The sequence below is a fragment of the Tricharina praecox genome (assembly GCF_024521635.1).
Source record: "Tricharina praecox strain CBS 144465 chromosome Unknown BZA05scaffold_3, whole genome shotgun sequence".
In the NCBI taxonomy this organism is placed as follows: Eukaryota; Fungi; Ascomycota; class Pezizomycetes; order Pezizales; family Pyronemataceae; genus Tricharina; species Tricharina praecox.
This window is the reverse complement of record NW_026250405.1, coordinates 1,063,243-1,087,331: the sequence shown is the minus strand read 5'-3', so window position 1 is coordinate 1,087,331 and position 24,089 is coordinate 1,063,243. Positions and strand designations below refer to the sequence as shown.

The window sequence follows — 24,089 nt, the reverse complement described above, 5'->3', positions numbered from 1 at the left end:
CTTCCCTCGTCTCCCCCGCTTCCCCACGCTTCCCATTATTCGTTTCTTCATTGAACATCGACTGCTGCATGATGGCAATATGCACACATAGGTACTGCCCACTGCCCACTGCCCACTGCCCACTGCCAAGGTACATACCCCTCCAGCCAGGTCCGCTTGATGTCGCCACTGGGCACGCTACTTTCCCCGGCCCGGCCCGCCCCAAAGACAGTGCAATCAACATAGCCCCCCCCCGCCTTCAGCCTCACTGCACTTGGTAGGTACTCCCTCGCCCCTCCTACACAGAGTACAGGCGTCCATTCTGAGCCGCGATGACTCCCTCCATTCCAAGCTGTGATGGCTCCTCGTTGTCCATCCCATCCACCGGGTTGTCTCCGTCTCCGTCTCCGTCCTCGTCCGTCTGGGTCCTCCGAATTTAGATACCCCCTCCGACTCACCGGCTCGCCGAGAAGCGGGAGAGGGGGGACGGGGGAAAATCATTAGCCAGGCAATCGCGTGTGATACTGGGATGTAGTTACCTAGCATATATATAGCCGCCAGTACGCTTCGCTTATCGTGCTGAGTCCAGGCTCTACTAGTACCGTATGGATCTGGGGCAAAGCGTGCGTCTGGCGATCACTCGGCATGGTGCGGAACCGGTGTTCTTGCAAAAACAAAAATCCGTCGTCTTCACAATATAACAGTGATGGATCGTTGCCGAAACAAAATGGCAGCACCAGCATTTAGGGAGGTTCGCGTAGTCATACAATCAGGAATTTATCACAAGCATTTCCGATACCGAAATGCGCAGTGTAAAAAAAAGAAGTTACGTAGTGTCACAGCTCTAGTAAGGCGACTGGAGTTCAGATATGACGCATTCGTTTAGATCTGCATTCCGTTGAGCGCGGTATCCTATCAGAATACCCAAGCGTTGCGGGAATTTCATACCTAGGTCGAGTAACACTCCGGTCCCGACAAACGTCCCTTTTTTTTTGCTACTGTGGGTATATGCTGGATAGCGTACTGATTCTTACTGTCGATTGTAGTGAAGTCGTGTACGTAAAGGTGTGAATCGTGATGCTGTGCTTGACGTAAGTAGTTGGTGTTTTCTGTATCGAAGGGCGCGACGGATAGGGGAGCCGCCGAGTGACAGGCCAGATACGGGGTGAAGATAAGACTCGCCGCGAGAATGTCAGGGGCGCATCTTTATATAATACATTCGCGCTGTTTGTTAGAGTGATGCCTACTAGGCAATGAGCCCCAGTAGTTACGATGTCTGTGATTTCTCGCAGTTCAACATGGAGGTTCATAGAATACCACTCAGCTGACTGAGCACCGGCTGGGAAAAATGCTGTACGATTTTTTTTCTGCTGGTTCTCTGTCTTCTTATATCTAGAAGTTTTATGCTATTAAACTCTAATGTGTCATAGATTGGTATGGCGGTATGTAGCAAGAGCCCCGGGTCAGTCTAGTTGTAGCCCATAAGAGCGGGAATACCACCCAGAAGACCAATATTCAGGTGCTTATGGACAATAACGAAGCTTTTGGTGATTATATATACGCCCTCGGCTATGAGCTCGCTATTATCGTAAGGGATAAGAGACTTCAAGAACGAGCCATCAGCTGGAATAGTCAGCCCGATGCTCTGGAAGAGCTCCCCCCATATGCGTGCGACTGTCTAGAGCAAGGCTGCAAGGGTACATCTGTCTCAGTGTTGTCGAACCCGGTGATCGAATCCTCCGATTAAAAAAGGAAGACCAGCAAGAGCGCATCGGACAAGAGCTGGCTGAGGGTTCCCGGGTCGAGCAGAATCCCAGGGAGAGCTCGAGCGTGGTGGCGAGGATCCAAATGCATACATAATTTCAGACCGCCAGGGACTCATAGTTATGCGCTTCCACGAGTCCAGTCATGATGGGGGTCCCAGTGCCACTTCGGACGACGACTAGGATGGTGCCGTTAACTAGCATTGATCTTCCTGCAGTGCAAATCCACATGGCTCAGCCTTATCCGTGTCCTGGTTTAGCACTTGTCTCGGAGCTACATGTTGAGCTGACTTTCCAGTTCACGTTCGGCAAACCGGGTGTCACGGATCAGAAGCTTATCGAGTAGGCTCTGAAGATGCACATGCTAACGGGTGTCCAAGTTGACTTTTAGTGGACCGAAATCTGCTGCAAGGACGCAGAATACCCCCTCACCTTCGCGCAGTTGATCCGGGAGATGGAGAGAAAATGGGCTTTGGAGGAATCCGTCTCAAAAAAAAATACATCTGATTGGACGGAACCGTTCTTCCACTCGTCCATCTGCATCTTTTTTTTCGATCGATCATTACTTTATACCTTTCGACATCGACAACTGTCTGCACATTTCTTTTCTCTTTGCTTGGTATTATTCAAGTTAGAGTTTGGGATACGGTAGTGGGATGAAACTATTTGCGATGGTGATCTTTCCGGGAGCCGATTGTTCTGGTTCTAGGGGGGAGTAGGTATTTACCTAAGCACTAAAGTAAGCACTCATGCGAATTGATATGTCGTTCGTTAGTAATTCGTGGAGAATTGCCATGCCAGCCTTTGCAACCAAAACTCCAAGCACCACAAAAGAATCAGCCCGTGATACGTCTCCCTTGGTCCGTAGTCCGTGGTCCGTAGTCCGTCGATTGTACCCTCCATGACTCGTACCCATCAAGCCACACGCTTTTCGAACACTCCATCTTGGCTCAACCATGGCGTTTGGCAGCTCGCTGTCCTTGAGATATCGACAAAGATGAATAGCGGAGCGAGCATCCAGTGGGCGCACGAACAGTCAATGGCGCTGCGTAACAATTGTATTTCCTGGCCTCGGTGTCCACGAACCACAGAGCTTGTCGTTCAGGCCGTATGGATGGTGGAGAAGACAACGCGCATGCTCACAGGAAGGATTGAGCCCTCTACTTATTGTGCCGACACTGCGATAGACTGTCGGGAGTCCGGATTCCGCAGTGAAGTATCGGATATAGACTGGATGTGCGTGAGCCGGTGAGAGAGGAAATGTGGATGGAATGATGTCTAACCGTGGTGCCCTTATAACCGAGTTTCTGCTGGAGGCTGGTGGGGCCTCTTCTGCTCAGCAAACCCCGAGCTACCTACGCGACTCTGTATGTCGCTGCATCTGCCACCGACGGTGTAGCGCTCCGCATTTGGCGGCAAAGAAGATAGCGCAAGAATCACGGGCCTCTCTTCTGCTCGATTGCTATTCGCGGATGGTGGTATAGCATATACCCCCATGCTTCGAACTAACAGACCCTTATGATGACTGTACAATCTGGTCATCGCGAGTGATGCTCGGTTCACCAAAGTTACCCATGAACGCAATGTCCAACCGACAATCCTTACCACGCCATCGGCTATCTCCACATGTCCCGTCCGCCTATCCTCACAGCCTCCTCCACATCCACGGCGCTTCGGACAATGCCCACCGAGACCACCCGGCTATCTATCAGGCTAGCAAGACGACCCCGCACTCGGCAGCGGAATTATTCAATCGCCGGCCCCTCACCTAGCGCCAAACCCCACAACTGAAGCTGAGCAGAGCTGTCGATCAATCTGGCCCTGAGACTGCTCTGCGACGACAGACCTAGCTGGCCACATGCACACGCGCCTTTGCTGCTACGAGCTAGCTGAAGCAAACGACGGCATGTGGAGATGGAGATAGATTGAGGAGAACCGAACCCGCGTGCGTGCGTATGTGAGCAAGCGGGCGAGGCGAAGGGAGGTCAGTTTTGGAAACGTCTCCGTTTTCTTCCCTGTTCAGGCTTGCCTTGCAGTCTCCTACTGCATACTTAATCTCGCCGTCTTGTGCTGTTCATACCTCTGTCTTCTATTCATTTCACTCTTCACTATCCGCAGCTATGTCCGTCAAAGAATTCCCCACGATCAAGTCCATCCGTACCTTCATCACCGATGGAGCAGGCTCCGGCGGTGATTACCACAATGTCGAGGGAGGCCACTGGTTTGTTTCCCCTCAGTTCCCCTCTTCCGCGCCGTGGTGGGCTTATCTCTGACGATGCAGGCTTATCGATTCCCCCATCGCAACTCCCATGTCCAAGTTCGCGGCCTACAAGACCTCGCGCACATCCTGGGGTATCAACGTACTCGGTTCCTTCTGTGTCGAAATCACAGCGACCGACGGCACAACCGGCTTCGCGACCGGCTTCGGCGGGCCACCGGCATGCTGGATCGTCTCCCAGCACCTCGAGCGATTCCTTCTCGGCGCGGATCCGCGCAACCTGAACCTCCTCTGGGACCAGATGTTTCGCGCGACCATGTTCTACGGTCGCAAGGGACTTCCGATCGCCACCATCTCCGTCGTTGACCTGGCGTTGTGGGATCTGCTGGGAAAGATCCGGAATGAGCCGGTGTACAAGATGATTGGCGGCGCGACGCGGGAGACGTTGGATTTCTACTGCACCACCCCCGAGCCCGTGGCGGCGAAGGAGATGGGCTTTTTCGGCGCGAAGGTGCCGCTGCCGTACGGTCCCGACGATGGCCACGTGGGCCTGAAGAAGAATATCGAGTTCCTCCGGAAACACCGTGAATCCGTCGGTCCGGATTTCCCGCTGATGGTAGATTGCTACATGGCGCTCACGGTGCCCTACACGATCCAACTGGCCACCGCCTGCCTCGACCTGAACATCAACTGGTGGGAGGAGGTCTTGCACCCCGATGACTTTGACGGCTTCAAGCAGCTCAAGCAGGCGCTCCCGCAGCTCAAGTTCACCACCGGCGAGCACGAGTACACCAAATACGGCTTCCGAAAGCTGATCGAGGGCCGCAATCTCGACATCGTACAGCCCGATGTGATGTGGGTCGGCGGTCTCACGGAGCTCCTCAAGGTCACCGCCATGGCGGCCGCATACGACATTCCCGTTGTCCCTCACGCTAGCGGGCCGTACTCATACCACTACGTGGTTTCTCAGAGCAACTGTCCGTTCCAGGAATACCTCGCCAACTCCCCCGACGGAAAGTCCGTTATGCCAGTGTTTGGAGACATGTTCCTAGACGAGCCCATACCCGTCAACGGAAAGATGGCGGTGAGCGTACTAGACAAGCCGGGATTCGGAATGACGCTCAACCCGCGCGCGCGGTTGATCGATGCGGCAGGCATCCTGAGCCCCAGCCCCGAGAGACCGTTGAGCGTGAAGAAGGAGCAGGAGGTGAAGACGAATGGTCAGGCTACGAATGGTGTTAGCAAGTAAGTGCGATTGGTGGGGGGTTGGAAGGTCGATGCGCGCGTGTGTCTGTTTTTTTTTTTGGCTTTGTACTAGATGTGGACATGTGGAGGCACTTGGTTATCCGCTTGTACGTTACTGTATATGTGATGATGAAGGGTTGCATTGCGGCCTAGAAGAAATGGATTTCATTTGCAGTCAAATGAGATTTACGTGCATTCAGTGGCTGACTTACTTCGCAGCAGCAGCAGTGTAGACGCCCCCATAAGCGCAGCCGCAGTTCCCATATCATCCGCTTCTACATCCGCAGCTTCCACAACCGCTACAACATCATCCCAGACCATCACATCGATCACCCCCACGGCCGATACCACAATAGCTCCCACAGCCACAACCACAACAATCCCGCCGACTCCCTCTACACCCCAGCTCCTCGCTGGCCAAACCGTCGCCATCACCGGCGCCGCAACCGGAATAGGACGTGCAATCGCCCTCGGAATGGCGCAACACGGCGCGAACGTAGCCGTAAACTATCTTGGCCCCTCTCAATCCGCCGAAATCGAGTCCCTCGCCACCGCAATCGACAGCATTCCGTGCACCTCCCAGCTTCCACGCTTCCTCGCGCGACCCGGCGACATCTCACTCCGGCAGACGTCGCTAGACTTCATCGCGGCCGCCGTCGACGCCTTCGGGGAACTAAACGTCTTCGTCTCCAACGCGGGTGTCTGCCAGTTCGCCGACTTCCTCACGCTGCCGGAGGAGCTGTACTCCTCGACGGTGCGCATAAACCTCGACGGCGCGTTCTATGCAACCCAGGCCGCCGCAAAACAGATGGTCGCCCAGGGCAAGGGCGGAAGCATCATCGGCATATCCTCCATCTCCGCGCTCGTGGGCGGCGCGGGGCAGACGCACTACACGCCCACCAAGGCGGGCGTGCTTTCGCTCATGCAGTCCACTGCTACGGCACTGGGGAAGCATGGCATTCGCTGTAATGCGATCCTTCCGGGTACGATTCGCACGCAGTTGAATGATGAGGACTTGAGCAATGATGAAAAGCGGGAGTATATGGAGGGGAGGATCCCGTTAGGACGCACGGGTGTGCCTGAGGATATTGTGGGCCCCGCCGTGTTTTTGGCGAGTAGTCTCAGTGGATACGTCACTGGTGCGCAGATTTTAGTAGACGGAGGGTTGTTTGTAAATTTGCAGTAGTGGTCGTGGCGGGTTGGAGTATCCATTCTTGGAGAGATTTTGGGTATTGGTGTGTGAGGGATGCCTCATCTGCGGGCGGAGAACATCAATAAAAAGCAAACGCAGTAAACAAAATATGATTTCTTCCAATGTAACAAGTCGATCAAGTCGTCAGGGTTGCTTGAAGGGGAAAGTAAACTTCACCGCCTGCATGTCTTCATTCCTTCATGCCTACATGCGTTTGCCTTATGCCATCAACACCCAGCTGGCGAGAGTGCTTATGGAAGAGGCGGCTACGTTGAAAGGAAGGATAAATGTCATCCTAAACTCCATTACCGCCAGCAAGTCATCCGGCAGAATCCCAAGACTTTGAGCGTCGGCGGAGATAGGCCAGGCGGGAGTAGGAACTCGGGAGTACAGGTACAACCGCGGGTAATTCTAAGGCTGATGAGATACGGGTATGCGGACAGTTTGCGCTGGATCACTCGCCCAAGGCTGAACGGCTGAAGCACAAGGCAAAGGGATCGATCGTGCAGGTGACCTGCAGATGGTTATGAGCTGCGGCTCACTACTCTCCATAAAGAGTAAACGTCTCATAGATCGCAAAAAAAAACCCTCCACCGAATCATCGCTTAACACTCTTACTCACCGCGCGCTTCTTGTTCCTTCCATTCCAGGCGTTCCCGGTATTTGGGACATCCAAATACAGAAGCACTCACCGTGTTATGTACGCGGACACTACTTGTTCCCTTTAAACAGCCAAGAGAGAAGCGAGACAAGGCGATGATCATCGCGTTAGATATTAAACCCCGTGGCAAGGCGTACGTAGGGACGCCCGGGGAGGCGCGCATGCGCAGAGTAATATCGACAAAAGAACAGGGGCGACATCTCATCCATCGTGAAGTTCTTAGCTTTGTAGATGGATATAGGCTCCAAATCTTCCCTTCGAGCGCAGCGGATAGAGAAGTGGACTGGTGGCCGACGTGCCGCCTCTAGCCTCCTGTCGTGGACCACCTCGGCTCGCGTGGTCGTGGTTTCGTTGCCCCGAAGGGCTCGGGTTAATTCGCGCCGAGTGGTTGAGCATCATAGCCCTGTGCCGAACAGGCGATCATGATGACAACGAAGTAACGAAATGGGTATGAGCTTTATCTTCTAGCGATGGCCGTCTTCTGAATTCCAATTCCCGTAAAATCAACCGACTCCATTATCCACTGCCATCATGCTCGTCTCCGCTGCTCCTCCCCACGGAATATTCGTCCCCGTCCCGACTTTTTTTGCGAGAAGGGACTCGAAGAATTATGATCCCGTCGTTCCACCGCTCGATACGGACACGCAGGTCGCGCACTCCCTCTTTCTGGCCAGAGCGGGAATCAAGGGCCTCGTGCTTCTCGGATCCACCGGCGAGGCGGTGCACGTCACTCGCAGCGAACGCAAGATCATGATCAAAGCGGTAAGAGAAGGGCTGGCGGAAGGCGGATTCCCGGATTACCCATTGATCGCGGGCACTGCGACGAATAGTATCGCCGAGACGGTCGAGCTATTGGTCGAGAGTAAAGAGGCCGGTGCGGATTGGGGTATGGTGCTGGCACCGGGTTACTTCGCCACCGCTGCGAATCAGGAGGGTATAACCAAGTGGTACCAGGCGGTGGCGGATAGAAGCCCAATTCCCATTCTAATGTAAGGACAATGCAACTCGGAACGATTGGCCCTCAATGGCTAACAGAAATGTGTAGATATCACTATCCCGGCGTATCGAACAACATCAAGATCACACCTTCGACCATCCGTACGCTCGCCGCACATCCCAACATCGTCGGTGCCAAGTTCTCCCACGGCGATGTGTCGGTGCACACACAGGTTTCGCTTGACCCGGAGATCGACCACAGCCGGTTCGCGCTATTCTCGGGGCTGGGACAGCACCTGTTCTCGGTTGTCCAGATGGGGTGTGCCGGTGCTATCGACGGACTGGCGGCGTTCTTCCCGGCGAGTGTGGTGCGGTTGTTTGACTTGGCCACAGCGGACACGGTAACGAAAGTGGAGAAGGATGAGGCGAGGAGGCTTCAGTGGGCTGTGTCGAGTGCTGAGGAGTTGGTGGTGAAGTTTGGGACCGTCGGAATCAAGGAGGCGGTGTCCAGGGTGGCCGGATTCGGTGATAGGGACGGGACGAGGTTGCCGTTGAGCGGAGGACTTCCGGGAGGCGAGAAGGAGTGGCAGGATTGGACTGCAGCCATAGCTGAGATGGAGAAAGTCGAGAAGGCCGTAAAGGCTGGAGGAAAGTTGGGGAATAGCCATTGATGTTGGGGAAAATGAAAATGAAATGGGAAATGAAACGCGCAATCAAAGCAACGGACCGATAATGCATCAAAGTTTTATTCCTTATTTAACTCACGTTCACGCTTCTGTCCGGGGTGAGTTCTCTATGCATAGAGAGGGTGTAGGGCTACTCGAATGTGTAGGTGACGTAGTCTTGAAAGGGAAACGGTGAAAATGAAAGATGATGGCGAAGTTGAGGTTTCATTCAGCTTCGAAGAGCCATCTCAGCTCTCCTCCACTACTTCCTACAACGTTCGGAGCCACCCGATCCGGCTAGCCCGGCTATCGCCACCATCCGGATCCACCGATTCGACTAGCCCCTCGCCCTATCTTATCTGATTATCTATCTATCCTCGGATGCTCCTCTCAGAGTAGGTCCACATTCGGTTTTTGTTTTTTGTTTAACAATTGGGAAGACCTATAGAGAGAACACCAATCTATGGTCGCAGGCGACCTCACTAGGTAGACCATGGCGGCTGGGAGTACCCATTCGGATTCCCTGCGCCAGCTCTCCAGTGGTGAAGCTTGAGTGATGGCCTATGAATGGCCCGTGCAGCCCTTGGAGAGCCGCATCTTAATAACTTCCTAATGGCAGCTTAGTGCGAATAGCCCGCAGGGTAGGCAACTCCTCCTCTTCCTGACCCTGTCTCTTTGCCGTGTTCTCACGCAGCCAACATTTGGCACGTTCGATTCCCGCCCTTCGCTACACTTTGCCTGACTGCGCTTTCGGCTGTTTGACACGAACCCCCTTTCGTATGTGGGTGGCTGCCATGGCGGAGATAATCGAACGATCTCACGACCACCCCCGCCGTCGGTAATGCCGACGGAGAATCATCGAACGATATGAGGAAACTGGCCTATCATGTTGAAGCGCATGCCGTCGGACGAACGGGCTAGGGAAAGCGGGAGAGAGTGATCACAAGGTATGTGCATGGACGGCGAAGACGACCAGGACGCGGCGGTCGGACTATAGTACCACTACTCCACATAAGTACCGTCACGTACGTTGACGCGGGTGAGATTGAGGCCTGGATTCAGCATCGATGCTCTCGGAAGTTACCACTATTCTGCAACTTCGTCGACTGTCTCTGGCTAACACGATTGCGGCGGAAGAAAGAAAAAAAAAGGAGATTGACCCGCATGAACATCAGTGTTACTGCACGGAACTGAAATAAACCAACACCGACACCACGATGATCTTAAGAGGTCTGCAAAGCTTCTACTCTCCCACTTCGGTCCTTTGCCTCCCAACTGCCGAATCTGTCAACACTCGATTCGAAAAGATGGCTAGCTTCTGGAATTGCATACGGCAGCTTCCCGGAGCATTAACAGTAGTTAGAATTTCATCTTATTGGTCTTCACCACCGTTGGTTTCAAGGTCAGGCTTCACCTCAGTCAGTACCACGATATCAACTCCCCATCCGCTCAGGATCAGCCGTAGCATTCCAAAATCGAACCGCCCAGAACGAGGGATGCAAGGGAAAAACAAGATTCGAGATTTGGTTGGGTGAGGATGGATGTTGTCATGATTCAGATTCACGGTCGCCTCCAAACTAGGCCTTTGCCGATGCATCTGATCCGGAGTGACACTGGGCCGGCAATGTTCGACTTCACTTTATGACTGTCGGTACACCAATGGAAGGCTTCCAGAAACAGAGAAACGTGGCAGTTGCTTTATCTGTCTGGGAGATGATCACCTTTACTCCTTCTCCCGAGACAGACCTGATCCCGATCGATCACCAGCACTACTATAGTCACCGTCAACCACCAGTAACACACCACCACCACCACACCGCCATGGTTACCACCACACCCTCACTGGTACACCACTACTCCTACACCCACCACCACCACAACGACAACCACTACCACCAACACCAGGGACACTATGTTTAGAGTTTTGAAGGGTGGGGTACATACCCCACGGGGCGCTGTTGAACGTCGCGCTGCGTTGCGCCGTGCGTTGAGTTCCTAAATCCTCTCGTCGATGATCGTTCTCCAAGCTGCATTGCTGCCCTTGGTGTCCGGCCTTCCTTCCGATCCAATCACCTTCCTGCAGTCAGTTTCTCGACAGACACTGCACCCTGCTGCATCGTGATAAGGCAACCGAACGAACCCGAACGAACTGCTGCTGCTGCTGCCATCATATGTAGAGTACTCCTCACCACTGCGCGTGCAACTATCCTTCCAGTTGACTGCGATTTTGAAGGCGGCTGACTGCGGGGCGCTGTGCAGAACTTGGCTTCCTAGGTACTATACTGTACCATGCAGTACATTGCGTATGCTGGAATCCATCCACCTCGTGGCTTGCCATGCTTTCGCCATGTTCTCACCATGCCATGTCATCCGTATTTTCTCTCCCGCCAGCCGGGGATTGCGGAATATGGAGCTTTTTTTCTTTCTGGCAAGGAGAAGAGACGGTACCTACATCCTACGTACTTAGTTACACGGGTAGGTAGGAGTTCCAGGAGTCTGGGATAAATTGAAGTTTAGATACACATAATGCAGAAGGATTTATTTGTGCGCAAAAGTTTATCTTTCCCTTCACCTTTTTATCCTTCCCGAGGGGCTGTCACGCGGCAAAGTGGTGAAATCAGTGACGCCGTTTGTATGTACGGAGGTGAGGGAGTGATTTGGACACGAACCGAACCAAACCGCTCGCTCCCCACCCACCCTCCCCCTCCCTTCACCCACCCCAATGAACCACTATCTGATGGTCATGCGTGATACCAGTACGACCATCTCCTCACTCCTTCCCGGCCCACAACTTCTGCCCTGACAATGCACTGTCATACCGCCTTGCCTCCATCCCACATACGCACAACCCACGGATTGTAGCATTGGCCGGTCGTCGACCACGCGGCAACAGTTGTCCCCCGCTCCGACTTTCCCTCTCCCTGCCCTGCAGTGCAGTACGTGCAAGGCAGGGCAGGGCAGGGCAGGGCACTACGGTGAATATGTGGAGCCCAGTCCAGTCGAGATGATTCGAAGTCTAGCCGATCTGCCGCCTGCATGCCTGCCGGCCTGACTGCAGCCGCAGAAATATATAGAGCTGAATTTCTGGACACAGCATCAGCATGAGCACATGGCCTCCCTTTCTAAGGGGGAGCTGCGTTTACGCGCACCCACAGGTTCGGTTCTTTCTCGTAGGAGTAGTTATGGATGGAGTCGGCGCGGTTGATGGCAGCTAGGTGTCGGGCAGACAGGCAGGCGGGCGGGTAGGCAGGCTCTGCAGCAGGCACCGCGGCACTGCGGCAGGAAGGCAGGCAGACAAGCAGACAAGAGCTTGAAGGAGGCAGGAGGCAGGAGGAGGAGGAGGAGCAGGAGGAGGAGCAGGAAAGAGGTAGACGAAGAGAAGCGTTGCGGCGGCTCGGATGGTGCAGGTAGAGTGACTACTTGCTCAGTCGAGCGAAGTGCGGTCGACTCCTTGATATCGATTCATGATGCCAAGGTGGCAAAGTGAAGCCGAGAAACTGCACTTCCCGGCCCTCCTGCGGCTGAGAGCTCTCGAGTCTGACAAACATAGGCAACAAGTAGTTACCGCACCCTTAAGGAGAATCACTTTGACGAGACTGCATCCCCGTCGTGACCAGCCCAGGCCTGCTCGAATATTGCGCTTGTTCTATCCCCCTACACCGCACCACACCCCCCTATAACCGCCGCTATCCCGCCCCCGTCCCCCGTCCCCAGCCCGCGTCCCCATCCTTGTCCACGATCTGTTTCAGCCATCACGAGCTAGCGACGGTATAAGCTGGGATCTTATTAAGCTAGGATCTTATTTATCTTTATCTTTTCTCTCCGCGACCTCTAAAATACTAATATACTCCGACAAGAGAACGGAAGGAAGGAAAGAGGGAAGGATGATCGTCCCCCGGGATGGGAACGAAGGAAGGGAGGGAAGTCGCCGATGACCAGCGAGGACGAAGGGAGGATGCTCTCGGATTGTTGGGTGGGTGGTGTCTGCTGCGATGCAGCCAGCCGGGGCGGACCCGGGATTACGGAATGGTACGGAATAAGGAGAACTCGCTGATGTCGTTGGAGCAGTCCAATATCTGCACATGCAGAGGATTCTCGATTCGCCTGAGGTCTGTGGGGAAAAAAGCAAAGGGCCAGGGAAGGGATGGTGAAGGGTTGTTGTGGGGGGGTGCTTGTTGGTGTTATATAGCAAAGTGGAGTGCATGCAACAGTGAAGGGTTTATGGTAGAAGATGGTAGGTTCGCTATGTACCTGCTTCCCTGCGAAAATGTCCGTGCCGTAAACAGAGTTGCGGGCAGCAGATACGAGAGAGCGAGAGAGCCTCCAGCGGTGCTCGCCGCCGCCGTGTTGGGGGATCACAGATGGAAGCGTGCCATCATCTGGGTACCTCATCGCATGTACAATACATACAGTCAATACATATAGCACACACGGACATGGTGTACAACAAACACAAGCTCCACCCGCGATCACCGCATAGACAGACAAAACCAACACCGAGTACTTGTACTTGTTGACTTCCCATCTCCCTCGTCCTCCGCTCCCCTCCCCTCCTCTCCCTCCCCTCAATTCACTCCACTCACTCCTCCGTCATCCATCTGCTTTCTCACCCCACCCCCATTCACTGCCCCACTCCTAATTCACTCTCCCAAGTCTTCGCTGTTTCCTCCAGGCTCAGCACCTATAATACACCTCAACTCCTCCTTTTCTCTTCCACTTTCACCACTCTACCTCTTTTTTCATCCACTTTGCACCGGGTTTGAATTCTGCACCGGTCATTCACGATACCTCGTGAAGTGAAGGTATGTACCTGACTTATTTTCAACTTCATCTTTACCCATTGCCCGAGAAGCATTCCGAGGAATGTTTTGCGGGTAGGGTAAACTTGTCGTGAATCACGAGTTCCCGCTCGCCGTCGTCGGATCCGTTGCTGACCGACAACGCCAGTCACAACCAACTTCTTTTCTCGGGCATCGAAAGAAAGACAGAATCATCCCCGCCCAATCCTTCCCGCGTAACCCCCTCCCGACGCAACTCCCCTTTATCTCCCTTTGGTTCGTTGACGATTCGCTCAATTCGATTCGCCTCATAAACACTTCGCCAAGGCAAGTTGATCCACGTTTATCCAACATTGCAGCACGCACTGACATAACCTCCCTGTCCTGCAGATGATTCATGAAATTGTCCTCCAGCTCTTCGCCGCTGTTTTCACGGCACTCAAGCGCAACCTGGCGCTTCTCATTGCCGGCTTCTTCGCCTACCAGCTTGGCCGCCGAGTCATCCGCTATGTCAACTCTCCGATGAGACGGCAGGGTGTCCCAGGTCCCTTCCTTGCCGGATTCACCTGCTGGTACCGCGCATATTACGCCAACGTCCGCCGCAACTGGCACGCGAAGCTGATCGAGCTCCATAAGCAGTACGGCACGATTGTATGGATCTCACCGGACGAGGTCTCCATCTCGGATCCGATGCTGCGTGGCACGCTCTACAGCTTTGCCGACGAGCGCAAGGAAGAGAGCTTCTTCCTCAAAGCCAAGTCGTTCCAGACCGGACTGTTCAATGAGGACTTCAACTTTGTCTTCGAGACGGACCCGGCCAGGGCTAGGTTGGGCAAGTATGCGCTTTCGCACCCGTACTCGGAGAAGGGACTCTCCAAGCTCGAGCATCACTTTGATGAGGTATGTTGCACGGAATCCCCAGTAGCCGTGGTGGTGATGCGTTGCTTACTCGATTTCGTGTGTACCAGGCTGTCGATGCGTTCACCCAAGGTTTCAAGCAGCACGTGGTCGCCGAAGGAAAAGTTGCCTGCTTGAACCACTGGACTCACTTCTTCATGTTCGATCTGGCCACACTCCTGATGAGTGGCTACTCGAACGGACTGTGCGCCGCGGGCTCGGACCAAGACGGTGCGATCGGTGCCCTTCGTGTGATCTTCAACGTGGTCGGATCGTTGGTTCCCATCCCGTTCGCCCTTGACATCACCACCCGTTACATCAGGAAGTGTGTTCTGAACAGCCAGCTCGAGCATCTGTTCCGTTGGAGTCTGGGGTACAGCAAGGGAGAGTCCCACAAGAACGTTAGTGTCCACAGAGTTGTTCGGATAGGGGTCATACGAAAAACTGACATTGAACGTAGGAGCGCATCAACGAGATTGCCGATCATCTTCCAGATAATCTAATGTCCAAGTTCCGTGCCGGCGAGAAGAAGATCCGGAAGTTGTTTCCTCAGGGAAACTGGACGGAGGGAATCACCAATAATGTGTTTTTCATATAGTATGCCTCACACCCCACGCACCCTTGCATCGTATCGCTCCCTTACATGAAAAAGAAAAAAGCTAATCTTGCCTGCAGCGCCGGTTCCATGGTTGCATCCAGCGCGCTGCCCGCCGTTGTCAAACTCATCTATTCGCATCCGGAAGTCCTTGCCAAGATCCGCGAGGAGCTTGCCACCATTTCCGTCCCGGTCAAGCTTGAGGATGCCACGCACCAGCTTGGAGAGTGTCGCGTCCCCTACCTGGAGGCAGCCATCTTGGAAGCTTTGCGTCTGAGCCCCACCTTCGGTCTCTCACTCGGCCGCCAGGTGCCGCAGATCGGCTGCCGGCTGAACGACTTCTTCATTCCTTCTGGCTACGTCGTCTCGATGTCCGGCTGGCCTACAAACATCAACAAGGAATACTTCGGCGAAGATGCGGAGGAGTACAAGCCCGAGCGCTGGTTGGGCAACCACCCCACCGAGATCGCGAAGGATGGAACAGGACTGCCTAGAACCATGAGGAACTACCTCGAGGCTGGATGGATAACCTGGGGAGCTGGATCGAGGGTGTGCATTGGCCGTCACCTGAGCACCACGGCTTTCATCAAGTTCATCTCCAACATGGTCCGTGAGTTTGATGTCGAGATCGTCAGCCCCGGATATCTCTGGTACGGTCTGATTCAGCACATGGAGGAGCTGATGGTCTCAGCCAAGCTGCACGAGGAGAAGGAAGTGGAGGAGGCGGACACTACTCTGGCGATGGCTACCATCGACGAAAGACTCGTTCCTGAGGCGCTTGTGGTTGAAGCCTGTTAGACGGAATACGGGTTTTCGGAGAAGAAAGTTTGAATTTGCTTGAATAATTAGTCGGTACATAGGTTGTCTCGGTGAAACTGCTAATTTTTTCTCTTCCTTGTCTTTGTTGTGTCCCCCGAATAAGGAATCTTCTACATATTTCGTCTCTCTCTTTTTACTTCATTCCCACCGTGCATTCTGCAACCTCTTTTTCGATTTTATGTATCATTTTTCTTTTTCTTATTCATCTGGTTTCAAAAGTCAGTTTGCAGCGATCTAGATATTTTCTCCCGTTCTGCCTGGACGGTATCATAATTTCTTTTATTCCGGAGTTATGTATGTGTGGCTCACTTGCATGCACTGTGTTTTTCCTTTTCTTTTCTTTTTCTTTTTTGGTTTTGGTTTTGGGTTTTCTTCGCGGTGCGTATAGTTTTCGAATATGTCTGCGGATAATTCCCGGGCCTTGGTTATAGTAGATGCATTTCAATACATAGTATGTAATTTTTTACACATATCTCAGGACTCGGTTCAGGCGGGGTTTGCACGTGAAGAAATTCATCGCGTGGAGAAAGTGTTATCTGGATATCCCTTCGTCTGGGGAACGTGTAAATTGTGTATCACGATGCATCAGTTGATGTGATGACGCGGTCACTCAACCACGGGCCGGGCTTGAAGAGCTTGAGGTTATCTAGTTGGCGATCGCTGATCTTCCGTAGCACGGTGAATTTATCAATGCGATGCATGATACGCCTTTTGCAAAAGAGACACCTAGACCTTTGCTCATGTTTTGTACCTTCACAACCATCACTCGGTCGACTTTGAGTGGCAAGACACAGAAATATCCGTAGTCACGTCGGAAGAGGAGGATGAGGACGAGGCAAGCATCGCATCGGGAGCAGATCAAGAGTGCCCAGCAGGATACCTACTGTGTCTGCGGCCGGTGCGAGGAAGTAGGAGATGAGGATATGCGGTGATATTTTCTTGGTGCGATTACTTTTGTTATTTGTTTGTTTGGCAGGTAGCGGCGCCACATCGTGCTGGCTGGTAACGGGGTCCCAATCCCCGGCCGGCCAGAGTGGGCAGGAAAGGAGTGCAACGGTTCGCCATAGTCTAGATAGGCTGCAGGCGAAATAAACTGAAAATCTCGCTCTCTCTCTCTCTCTCTCTCTCTCTCTCTCTCTCTCTCTCTCTCTCTCTCTCTCTCTCTCTCGGAGTAACGTTTGTTGCCAAACCTCGGCCGCCGCCGCAGTCGCTCGAGACACGGTATGCCCGACTGAGGAACTATAAATACTGGAGGCGAGGGAAGAGACGGCGAGGTGTGGTGTGGCGTGGCGAGCGGTGCAACACCACGAGAGAGGGATCGGGACTCCCGGCCTTCGGGAGCTGCGACGACACCAGAGCGGTCACGAGCCCGCGCGTCGCGGAGGCGAGAGGAGAAGTACACTCTTCTACCACCCTACTTCCGCCACGCGTCCGCGATGGACTCCTCCCCGACTTGAGGTTGGATAACCAAGGCGGGGAAGAACCAATGGCAGCAGCGAGACAACGCCTGACTGTACTTGTGGATTAGGAGGCGGCAGGGTGGTGGACAAAAGCACGAGCATCGTTTTTCTTCTGCCTTCTTTCTCCCTCTCCTGCTCGCTATGACTGCCATGATCCAATAACGTCGAATACAAAGATGATCGAACAAAGGAAAGTAGTCGTGTTTGTTTGATCCAGTCGAGTCGAGTGATCCTCACTCAGGCAGGTGCATTTGCGGGTGAGTGTCAAACGCAGCTCTCGAGCGGTGACGAGGCGTCGGGCGCCGGTCCGCGTCGCGCGGCGTCTTCCTATCCTTCTCTGCTCTTCCAGACCATGCCACACACCGCCATTCTCACGCTCTATTCTTCCTCCGCCTCCCTTACAGGGAAAACGTCGAACCCACAGATCCATAGAATTCCGATCATTCTCTACCCTACGACTCAAGATGGACGAGTCACATATACGGAGGACCTCCCCATGGTAGAGAAACAGAAAGAGGGGCGTGGAAACGGCCCGTCATCGGATTCGCTCATGCTCGTTTCTTCCGGCGAAAGGTAGCGGGTATCACGGAGGTGGTGGGCAAGGCCTGCCATCGGAGGTTCCGGCCATGCCTATCCCGACGGGTACCTAAGGTGTCTGATAAGATTGGAATGACTGAAGCGTGTTTCTGCTAAGATGTGTCGGTAGTTTTCTGTACGGATCACTACTGGGGACAATACTGACGTAGCCCTGGAAGGGAGACGGCGAAAATGATGGATGATAGAGAAGGTGATGTTCTATGCAACTTCGAAGAGCCATCTCATATGGCTCTCCTCCGCTGCTTACAACGTTTGGATCCATCCATCCGGCTAGCCCCTCTTTCTATCTTATGTGATCCCCTATCTATCATACATACAGTTTGCTCCTTTCATGGTTGTGGCAGACAACAGATACTCTGTGTATTTTACATGGAAATTCGATAAAGGTGCTGGGTGTGATGTCATGACAACCGCAAGATGCACACGTGATGCTAATCTAGACGTGAGAAAAGAGCATTCACAAACTATCACTCGTCTGGATTGAATGCAAGACGCAAAAACATTGATTTGGTTGTGAGAGAAAGAGAGAGATCTTCCGTTTATCTCGCAGCACAATATGTAGACTATGGCGAACTGTCGCACTCCTTTCCCGCCCACTCTGGCCCTTCGGGGAGTTGGGACTCCGCTGCCTGCCAGCACGATGTGGCGCCGCTGCCTACCAAACAATATCGATTTCGTTGTGTTTGTTTGATCTATCTGAGCGAGATGCATACCCGAGTGACTGTGGGGCGGTAAGCGTTCAATGATTGCTCTCTCGCACTAGTCACCAACTCACATCGCACAATACCATCCTCTCCCTCTCCTCTCTTCACCTCACACCCCCACCCCCCCACCTCTCGACCTCCCCTTGTGAGGACGTCTTCAATCCGAAAGCAATCACAGCCTCTCCTCACAGTCTATTCTCATAGTCTCTCCGGTCGCACCCCATCCCACGACTCAAGATGGACGAGGCCATGCAAACGGAGGACATCGATCCAGCCTTGACCTGCCTACCCGATCCTTCTCTGAACCCTTCCACCCCCGCATTCCAGACGCCCGCGAAAGCTCCATCTAGAGGTAGACTGGATGCTACAATGCAGGACAGCCCACAGCTGCAACTCCTGTCCCATGGCTGGGGCTTCACGCCTGCGCCAGCTCGCACGAGACCCCGCGCTCACGATATGTTCAACACTTCTACCGCTTCCTTTGGCCTTGGCACACCGTCTACTACGGCTCCAGCATGTACGAGTGGCTATCCGGTACTCTGCGGCAGTGCCAACGAGCTTCCTGGAAGGGCCTCTAGGCAGGCTGTGGGCACTCAGTCCTTCCCGTCGGGACTTGGTGTCGGCACCGCTGCACCTGCACCTCCGGCTCCCTCTTCGCTGGAGCCGGCCATCAAGCTCGAGGAGGGCGTGGGTGATACTGATATGAGTGGGATTGAGCCTGCCGCTCCTCCTAGGAGGTCGGGGGCGAAGAGGAAATGGCAGCTAGGTGAGTACCTCGCCACCAAGATCAAGAAGGAGGGAGTGGAGTATCAGGACACACATGGCAATTTCCCCGTTTTCCCCAAGTACTCCGCTCCTCTCGTCTCCGTCCCCACCGGCAGGATGTGGGAGCCCGCTGCTTTAACTCCAAATACTATCATGAGTGGCACTTCTGAGTTCCTATCGGCCCTGCGTGGCGTTGGCCTTCCTGCAGAGACGGACAACTTCATACCCTTCAACCAGGAGCGGATGACCAAGCTCGCACTTCCGAAAACACCCTCACCCTCTCCCTCACCAGAATTGGAGCAGCCGAAGAAGCAGCGGCAGCAGACGCAGACGAACTGCATCCCGCTCGAATACAACCGCTTGACTGGCGAGAAGTTTGATGTCACGGTGGCTCACACGAAGCCTGATAGTAACTTTCTGTCGCTGAGTCAGAAGGAGAAGACGCGCAGCGAGAAGAATAGTGCCTCCCGTGAGCCCCATGACAAGAATAAAACGACGATGGACTCCAGCCCTATGCCCCCCTCGAAGCGTGCGAGGCGTTCTACCAGCGGGCTTGAGGATGGTGAGATCGAGTCGAGGAAGGAAAAGCAGCATCGTCGCCATCAAATTTATCTACATAAACATGATAATTCCCCCAGCCGTTCCAGATACAATGAAAACCGCGGCAGGACGTTGAAGAGGCGTGAGGACGGCCCGCCAAATATCGACCGCTACAGACCCGAGATAGATCGCTATCGTCCAGCCCGGGCCAAGGAAGCTACCGAGGGAAACCTCAAGGGACTGAATAAGGAGGCTCCGAGGGGAAGAGAACTGACGAGGCCTATTAGAGCTAGGTCCACCTCCAAGCCCCCAAGACCGTCCTGGAGCGACCACCTTCGCATGGGCCGTGAGGGAGAGGGTCTCTTGGGCGCCCCTCCTAGTCGTGAAGTAGAGAGTCACTTCGGTGCCCTCCCTGGTCGTGACTGGGTGCCACCTGGCTTCAATTCGCTCGCCATCAAATCGCCTCCCCCCATGGCTTTCGATCAACGGCAACCAATAGCCACCGGTTTCAGCGGACAGTTTCCATTCCAAACTGTTCGGCAGTTCCCGCAGTTCTCGGGAATGCAGCTCGAGCCCTCCGGCATGCTTCAATGTCAGCAGGACTCCCAGTTCCAGTTTGGCTCCCAGTCCCAGCAGAGGCCGCTGTATCCCCCCGTAATGCCCGACATCAGGCTTGCTCTGAAGCCTTTAGTCACGTACAGCCCCGTTGGCGCCTCGGACCCTGCTGAACCGAATGATCACAGTCCAGGCCATCTATTACTTGAGTGGGCCGGAGAGAATCAGCTCAGGCTTCATGCTATGGAGCTGATTCAAACCCTCGGCCTCGGCCAACCTGGCCAGCGTTGTGATTTGAGGGTATGGGCTCCCAGCGGCCGATGCATCAATTGCTAACTCTTGTGCAGGGCCTCGCCAGCGCACTGGTGTCGGACCGCACACTCTCCCTCCTGGCAGCCTATTATCCGCTGCAAGTGTCGATCCAGGCTCCCCGTTTCTTCCGAGCCTACATCGGCGCGATTATCGAGAGTAACCGCGAAGCCAGCGGCCTCGTGAGCATGCGCTCGCAGCAGGACCTGAGGCAGTGGTTCTTCGAGCTGTTCATGCCGGTCATCGAGGACATCGCACCGCACTATACGCACCAGCCACAGCAGAAGCAGAAGCCCGCCGACCATGCTCGACCAGCCACTCCCCGTGATGCTCGTCAGAGTCGCGCGGGTGACAAAGGCAACCGGTCGGAGCGCATGGAGGCGGTCAAGAGGATGAGGGACGCACACTAATACCTGATGTGGTACTCATGGGGCTTTGTCCAACGAAGCCCGGGTACCCTGGGTACTTGTGTGATCTGATCGATTTGTTTTTCTGGAACATGGGAATCTCTTCTGTTTTGCTCGAACAAGGGAATCTCCTATTTTGCTCGAACATGGGAATATCTTCTTTTTTTGCTTGTTTTTTTCTTTTTCTTTCTCCCGGGTCCCCCTTGCTGGCCCGGCTTCGATCGATATTGATCTGGAGCCTGGAGGTGTTTACCTGTTTGAGATGACGATGAAAATGGTGATAGTTTGTTTTTTCTTCTTTTTTTCTTGCTTTGCTTTGCTTTGCTTGCGGGTCGACTGTTACAGCCGGTGGGTAGGGGGGTTCGGGAAGGGGAGGGGGTACAGGTGAGTTTCATGGTGTTTTACGGTAGATGGAGATGGCGCAGGTACCTGCACAGAAGTGTTTTGTTTCTAGTTTTCTATTTCTTTACTGTTGATTAGAAATTCTCATGTCTTGACTTGACTTGATGTTTCTTGCAGGGTGTGTCATTCGTTCATACGCGGCGATCCGGAAGGTGGTAGGTAGTGCTCATTCACGCTTTTCCATGGCTTAGCCTGCCCCTTTTGCGCCCCCTCCCCTCCTAATACACAGGAAGAACATGCATCAGTTACGGCTATCCAGCGCTACTGTTCAACCTCCGCAAAGGGGGCTGGGGGAGGGCGGATATTCGACATCTCTTACGCGCACGCCCATCACCAAGGATCACCATCGAAATCACTACCTACTACCACATAAACCGCATCCACCCCTCTTCACCCGGCCATTCGATGTTCAAACATCTTGATCAGAAAGACTACCGTCGTCACCGCCCCAACGAGCGCATACCACACCACCTCCGCCCATGCCGCCTCCGCCCACAGCTACCGTCCACGCACAGTCGCCTTCCACGGGCCGATACATGGCACCGATACATGGCACCTCCCGTCGCCCGAACTTACATGGCAACTAATATAGCCATGGCAAGTTCTAATTCTAAGAGAGCTCCGCCGCTCTAGAACCGATTCGGGATTCGGGATTCGGGATTCGGACAGCTGGGTGGGTACTGAGGATTTGAGTCTTGACCATACCCGGGTACCGGGTAGTTGGGTAGGTACTCTGGATGGGTGCTCTGGATGGGTTCATGGGTTAATGGGTGGGTGCTCTGGATGGGTTCATGGGTTCATGGGTGGGTGGACGGGAAGGCCGGCTGACTGTGTGGATATGGTAGTATTGTAGGCAGTCCAATCGCAGCTGGCACGCAGGACAATCGAGTACTCGTAGTATGTATTTGAAACAACCCACCAAGACCAGATAGGTATCCTATACCCGTAGTGCTTAGATAAAAGCACGAGAAAGAAGAATCCGACAACTGCATAGGTGCATCCTACTCTCACGAGTCTCGCCATCAAGTGTCAGCTGAACCTTGAGTCCAGAACTTTTCCTTACAGACTGCCAAATTACAATTGAGGCTTGTAGCAGTAATGAATAAAGGCAAAAGGCATACCGATCACATCGGATGTCAGAACCCTATGTATGGTAGGCACGAGTGTGCGCGTACCTATGGATGGCATACCGATGGTGTCGGATGCGAGAACCCATAAGGTCCACGTACCTATGGATAGCATGCCGACGAGTGTCGGATGCGGATATGCTATGGCCGGCACGGAGATGCGCGTACCTACGATGGAAGGCATACCGTGTATCGAATGCGGTCGTGGGTGGAGGATCAATCACCTTGACGTCGTCACTGCCTTCCTCAATCCGGAAGTGGACGGCGAAGTCTACATGGCTAGGTATGTCGGCGGGCATCCGTGAGGCAACTGACTAGAATGGACATCATGCCTGCAAACTTAGGAAGCCTTTACACGGACTGAGGCAAGCTGCCCGCCTGTTGGTATCACCATATTGACGCGTTTCTCGGAACTCTCGGCCTCTGCCGATGCGAGCATGATCCCCGTTTGCGGAACGAGTTACCGAACTAAAGAACCACCACCACGCCGAATACAAGATCACAGATCTCGGACCGCGACTCATTCGAAGCTAACTGCTACATGCTACACCCTGCGGCCCTTGCGCAACATCGAGTTCGGAGACTCGGACTCTGCCGGAGACGCAGATCTTGCCGGAGACGGAGACGAAGACGGAGACGAAGACACAAACTCTGCCGGTGACGCAAGCGACTGAAATCGACATCCGGATATGTCCTCACCTTTGGCCGGACTGGACACTGGGTGCCAGACAGACGCAACCCAGACAACCTACTTGCGACATCATGACGGCGATTCTTCCCCTGGAGATGCATTCGGCGAAAGCATGTCCACGGGCTGGGACACAGGGGAAGTGGATTCGGTGGAAGCTTCTGGTGAAGCATGACAAGCGGTTGAACTATGGTCATTTTGCTCCCCCTCTCTTTGGACGGTGCACTCTTTCTCCTACCTATGCCGGTGGTCTTTTTCCCACGAAGGTTTTTCCCACGGTTACGAGTTTTAAGGAGGTACCTGGGGATTATTGTTCGCATTTCATTCTACATGCATAGGGCCCGTGTGCCACTTTTCTCACTTCTGGCGGCGGCTCGTCCCCGGCGGCCCGAGGGGGCCCGGCGGCGGCGGTGGCTTGGCCGGCTTTGCCCCCGAATCCCTATTTGACAAGTTTCTACTGTACTGTTTTTGGACTTCAGCAAGTTGGTACTCATTCCCTAGCAGGTTTTTCCCACAGGGTTTACTGCATAGATTTTTACTGAGGCCAATGAGGAGTTTCACCAGTTTCACTGTTTTCACTTTTCACTGTTTCTCATACCTACTCCTTCGTTGCCTCGTTCAATGCTTGCTGCCAGCTGGTAGGCAGCAAGAGGGAAAGTGTTGCAATATCTGTCTACCTAGATTAGTCATGGTAGAAGGCACGGGCCTTTACCCCTATTCCCATATATCTTCTGTTCTCACGAGGCTACAGCATTATACTTCAATACTACACTGTTCACCACCACAT

At 53.8% G+C, this 24,089-nt stretch overlaps 5 protein-coding genes across 5 annotated transcripts; all 5 read left to right on the top strand.

Moving 5' to 3' along the window:
- Positions 1-3,862: 3,862 nt before the first annotated feature.
- On the top strand, positions 3,863-5,209 carry BZA05DRAFT_424029 (enolase C-terminal domain-like protein; the record flags this gene model as incomplete). Its single annotated transcript, XM_051485895.1, has 2 exons — positions 3,863-3,963; positions 4,024-5,209. 2 exons carry the CDS (start codon positions 3,863-3,865, stop codon positions 5,207-5,209), a joined length of 1,287 nt encoding a protein of 428 aa, XP_051343039.1.
- Positions 5,210-5,409: 200 nt separating this feature from the next.
- BZA05DRAFT_387157 (peroxisomal 2,4-dienoyl-CoA reductase, auxiliary enzyme of fatty acid beta-oxidation) lies at positions 5,410-6,515 on the top strand. Its single transcript, XM_051482548.1, has one exon. The coding sequence runs from the start codon at positions 5,681-5,683 to the stop codon at positions 6,389-6,391; it is 711 nt and encodes a 236-aa protein (XP_051343038.1). The 5' UTR covers positions 5,410-5,680; the 3' UTR covers positions 6,392-6,515.
- A 1,074-nt stretch (positions 6,516-7,589) lies between these two features.
- On the top strand, positions 7,590-8,718 carry BZA05DRAFT_433721 (dihydrodipicolinate synthase; the record flags this gene model as incomplete). The annotated part of the gene is made up of 2 exons (XM_051486278.1): positions 7,590-8,047; positions 8,104-8,718. 2 exons carry the CDS (start codon positions 7,590-7,592, stop codon positions 8,663-8,665), a joined length of 1,020 nt encoding a protein of 339 aa, XP_051343037.1. The 3' UTR covers positions 8,666-8,718.
- Positions 8,719-13,684: 4,966 nt separating this feature from the next.
- On the top strand, positions 13,685-15,839 carry BZA05DRAFT_165396 (cytochrome P450). Its single transcript, XM_051479131.1, has 5 exons — positions 13,685-13,764; positions 13,828-14,337; positions 14,406-14,735; positions 14,795-14,931; positions 15,010-15,839. The coding sequence occupies exons 2-5, from the start codon at positions 13,828-13,830 to the stop codon at positions 15,725-15,727; spliced, it is 1,695 nt and encodes a 564-aa protein (XP_051343036.1). The 5' UTR covers positions 13,685-13,764; the 3' UTR covers positions 15,728-15,839.
- Positions 15,840-18,746: 2,907 nt separating this feature from the next.
- On the top strand, positions 18,747-21,088 carry BZA05DRAFT_441693 (uncharacterized protein; the record flags this gene model as incomplete). The annotated part of the gene is made up of 2 exons (XM_051486692.1): positions 18,747-20,669; positions 20,717-21,088. 2 exons carry the CDS (start codon positions 18,747-18,749, stop codon positions 21,086-21,088), a joined length of 2,295 nt encoding a protein of 764 aa, XP_051343035.1.
- Between the last annotated feature and the right edge of the window lie 3,001 nt (positions 21,089-24,089).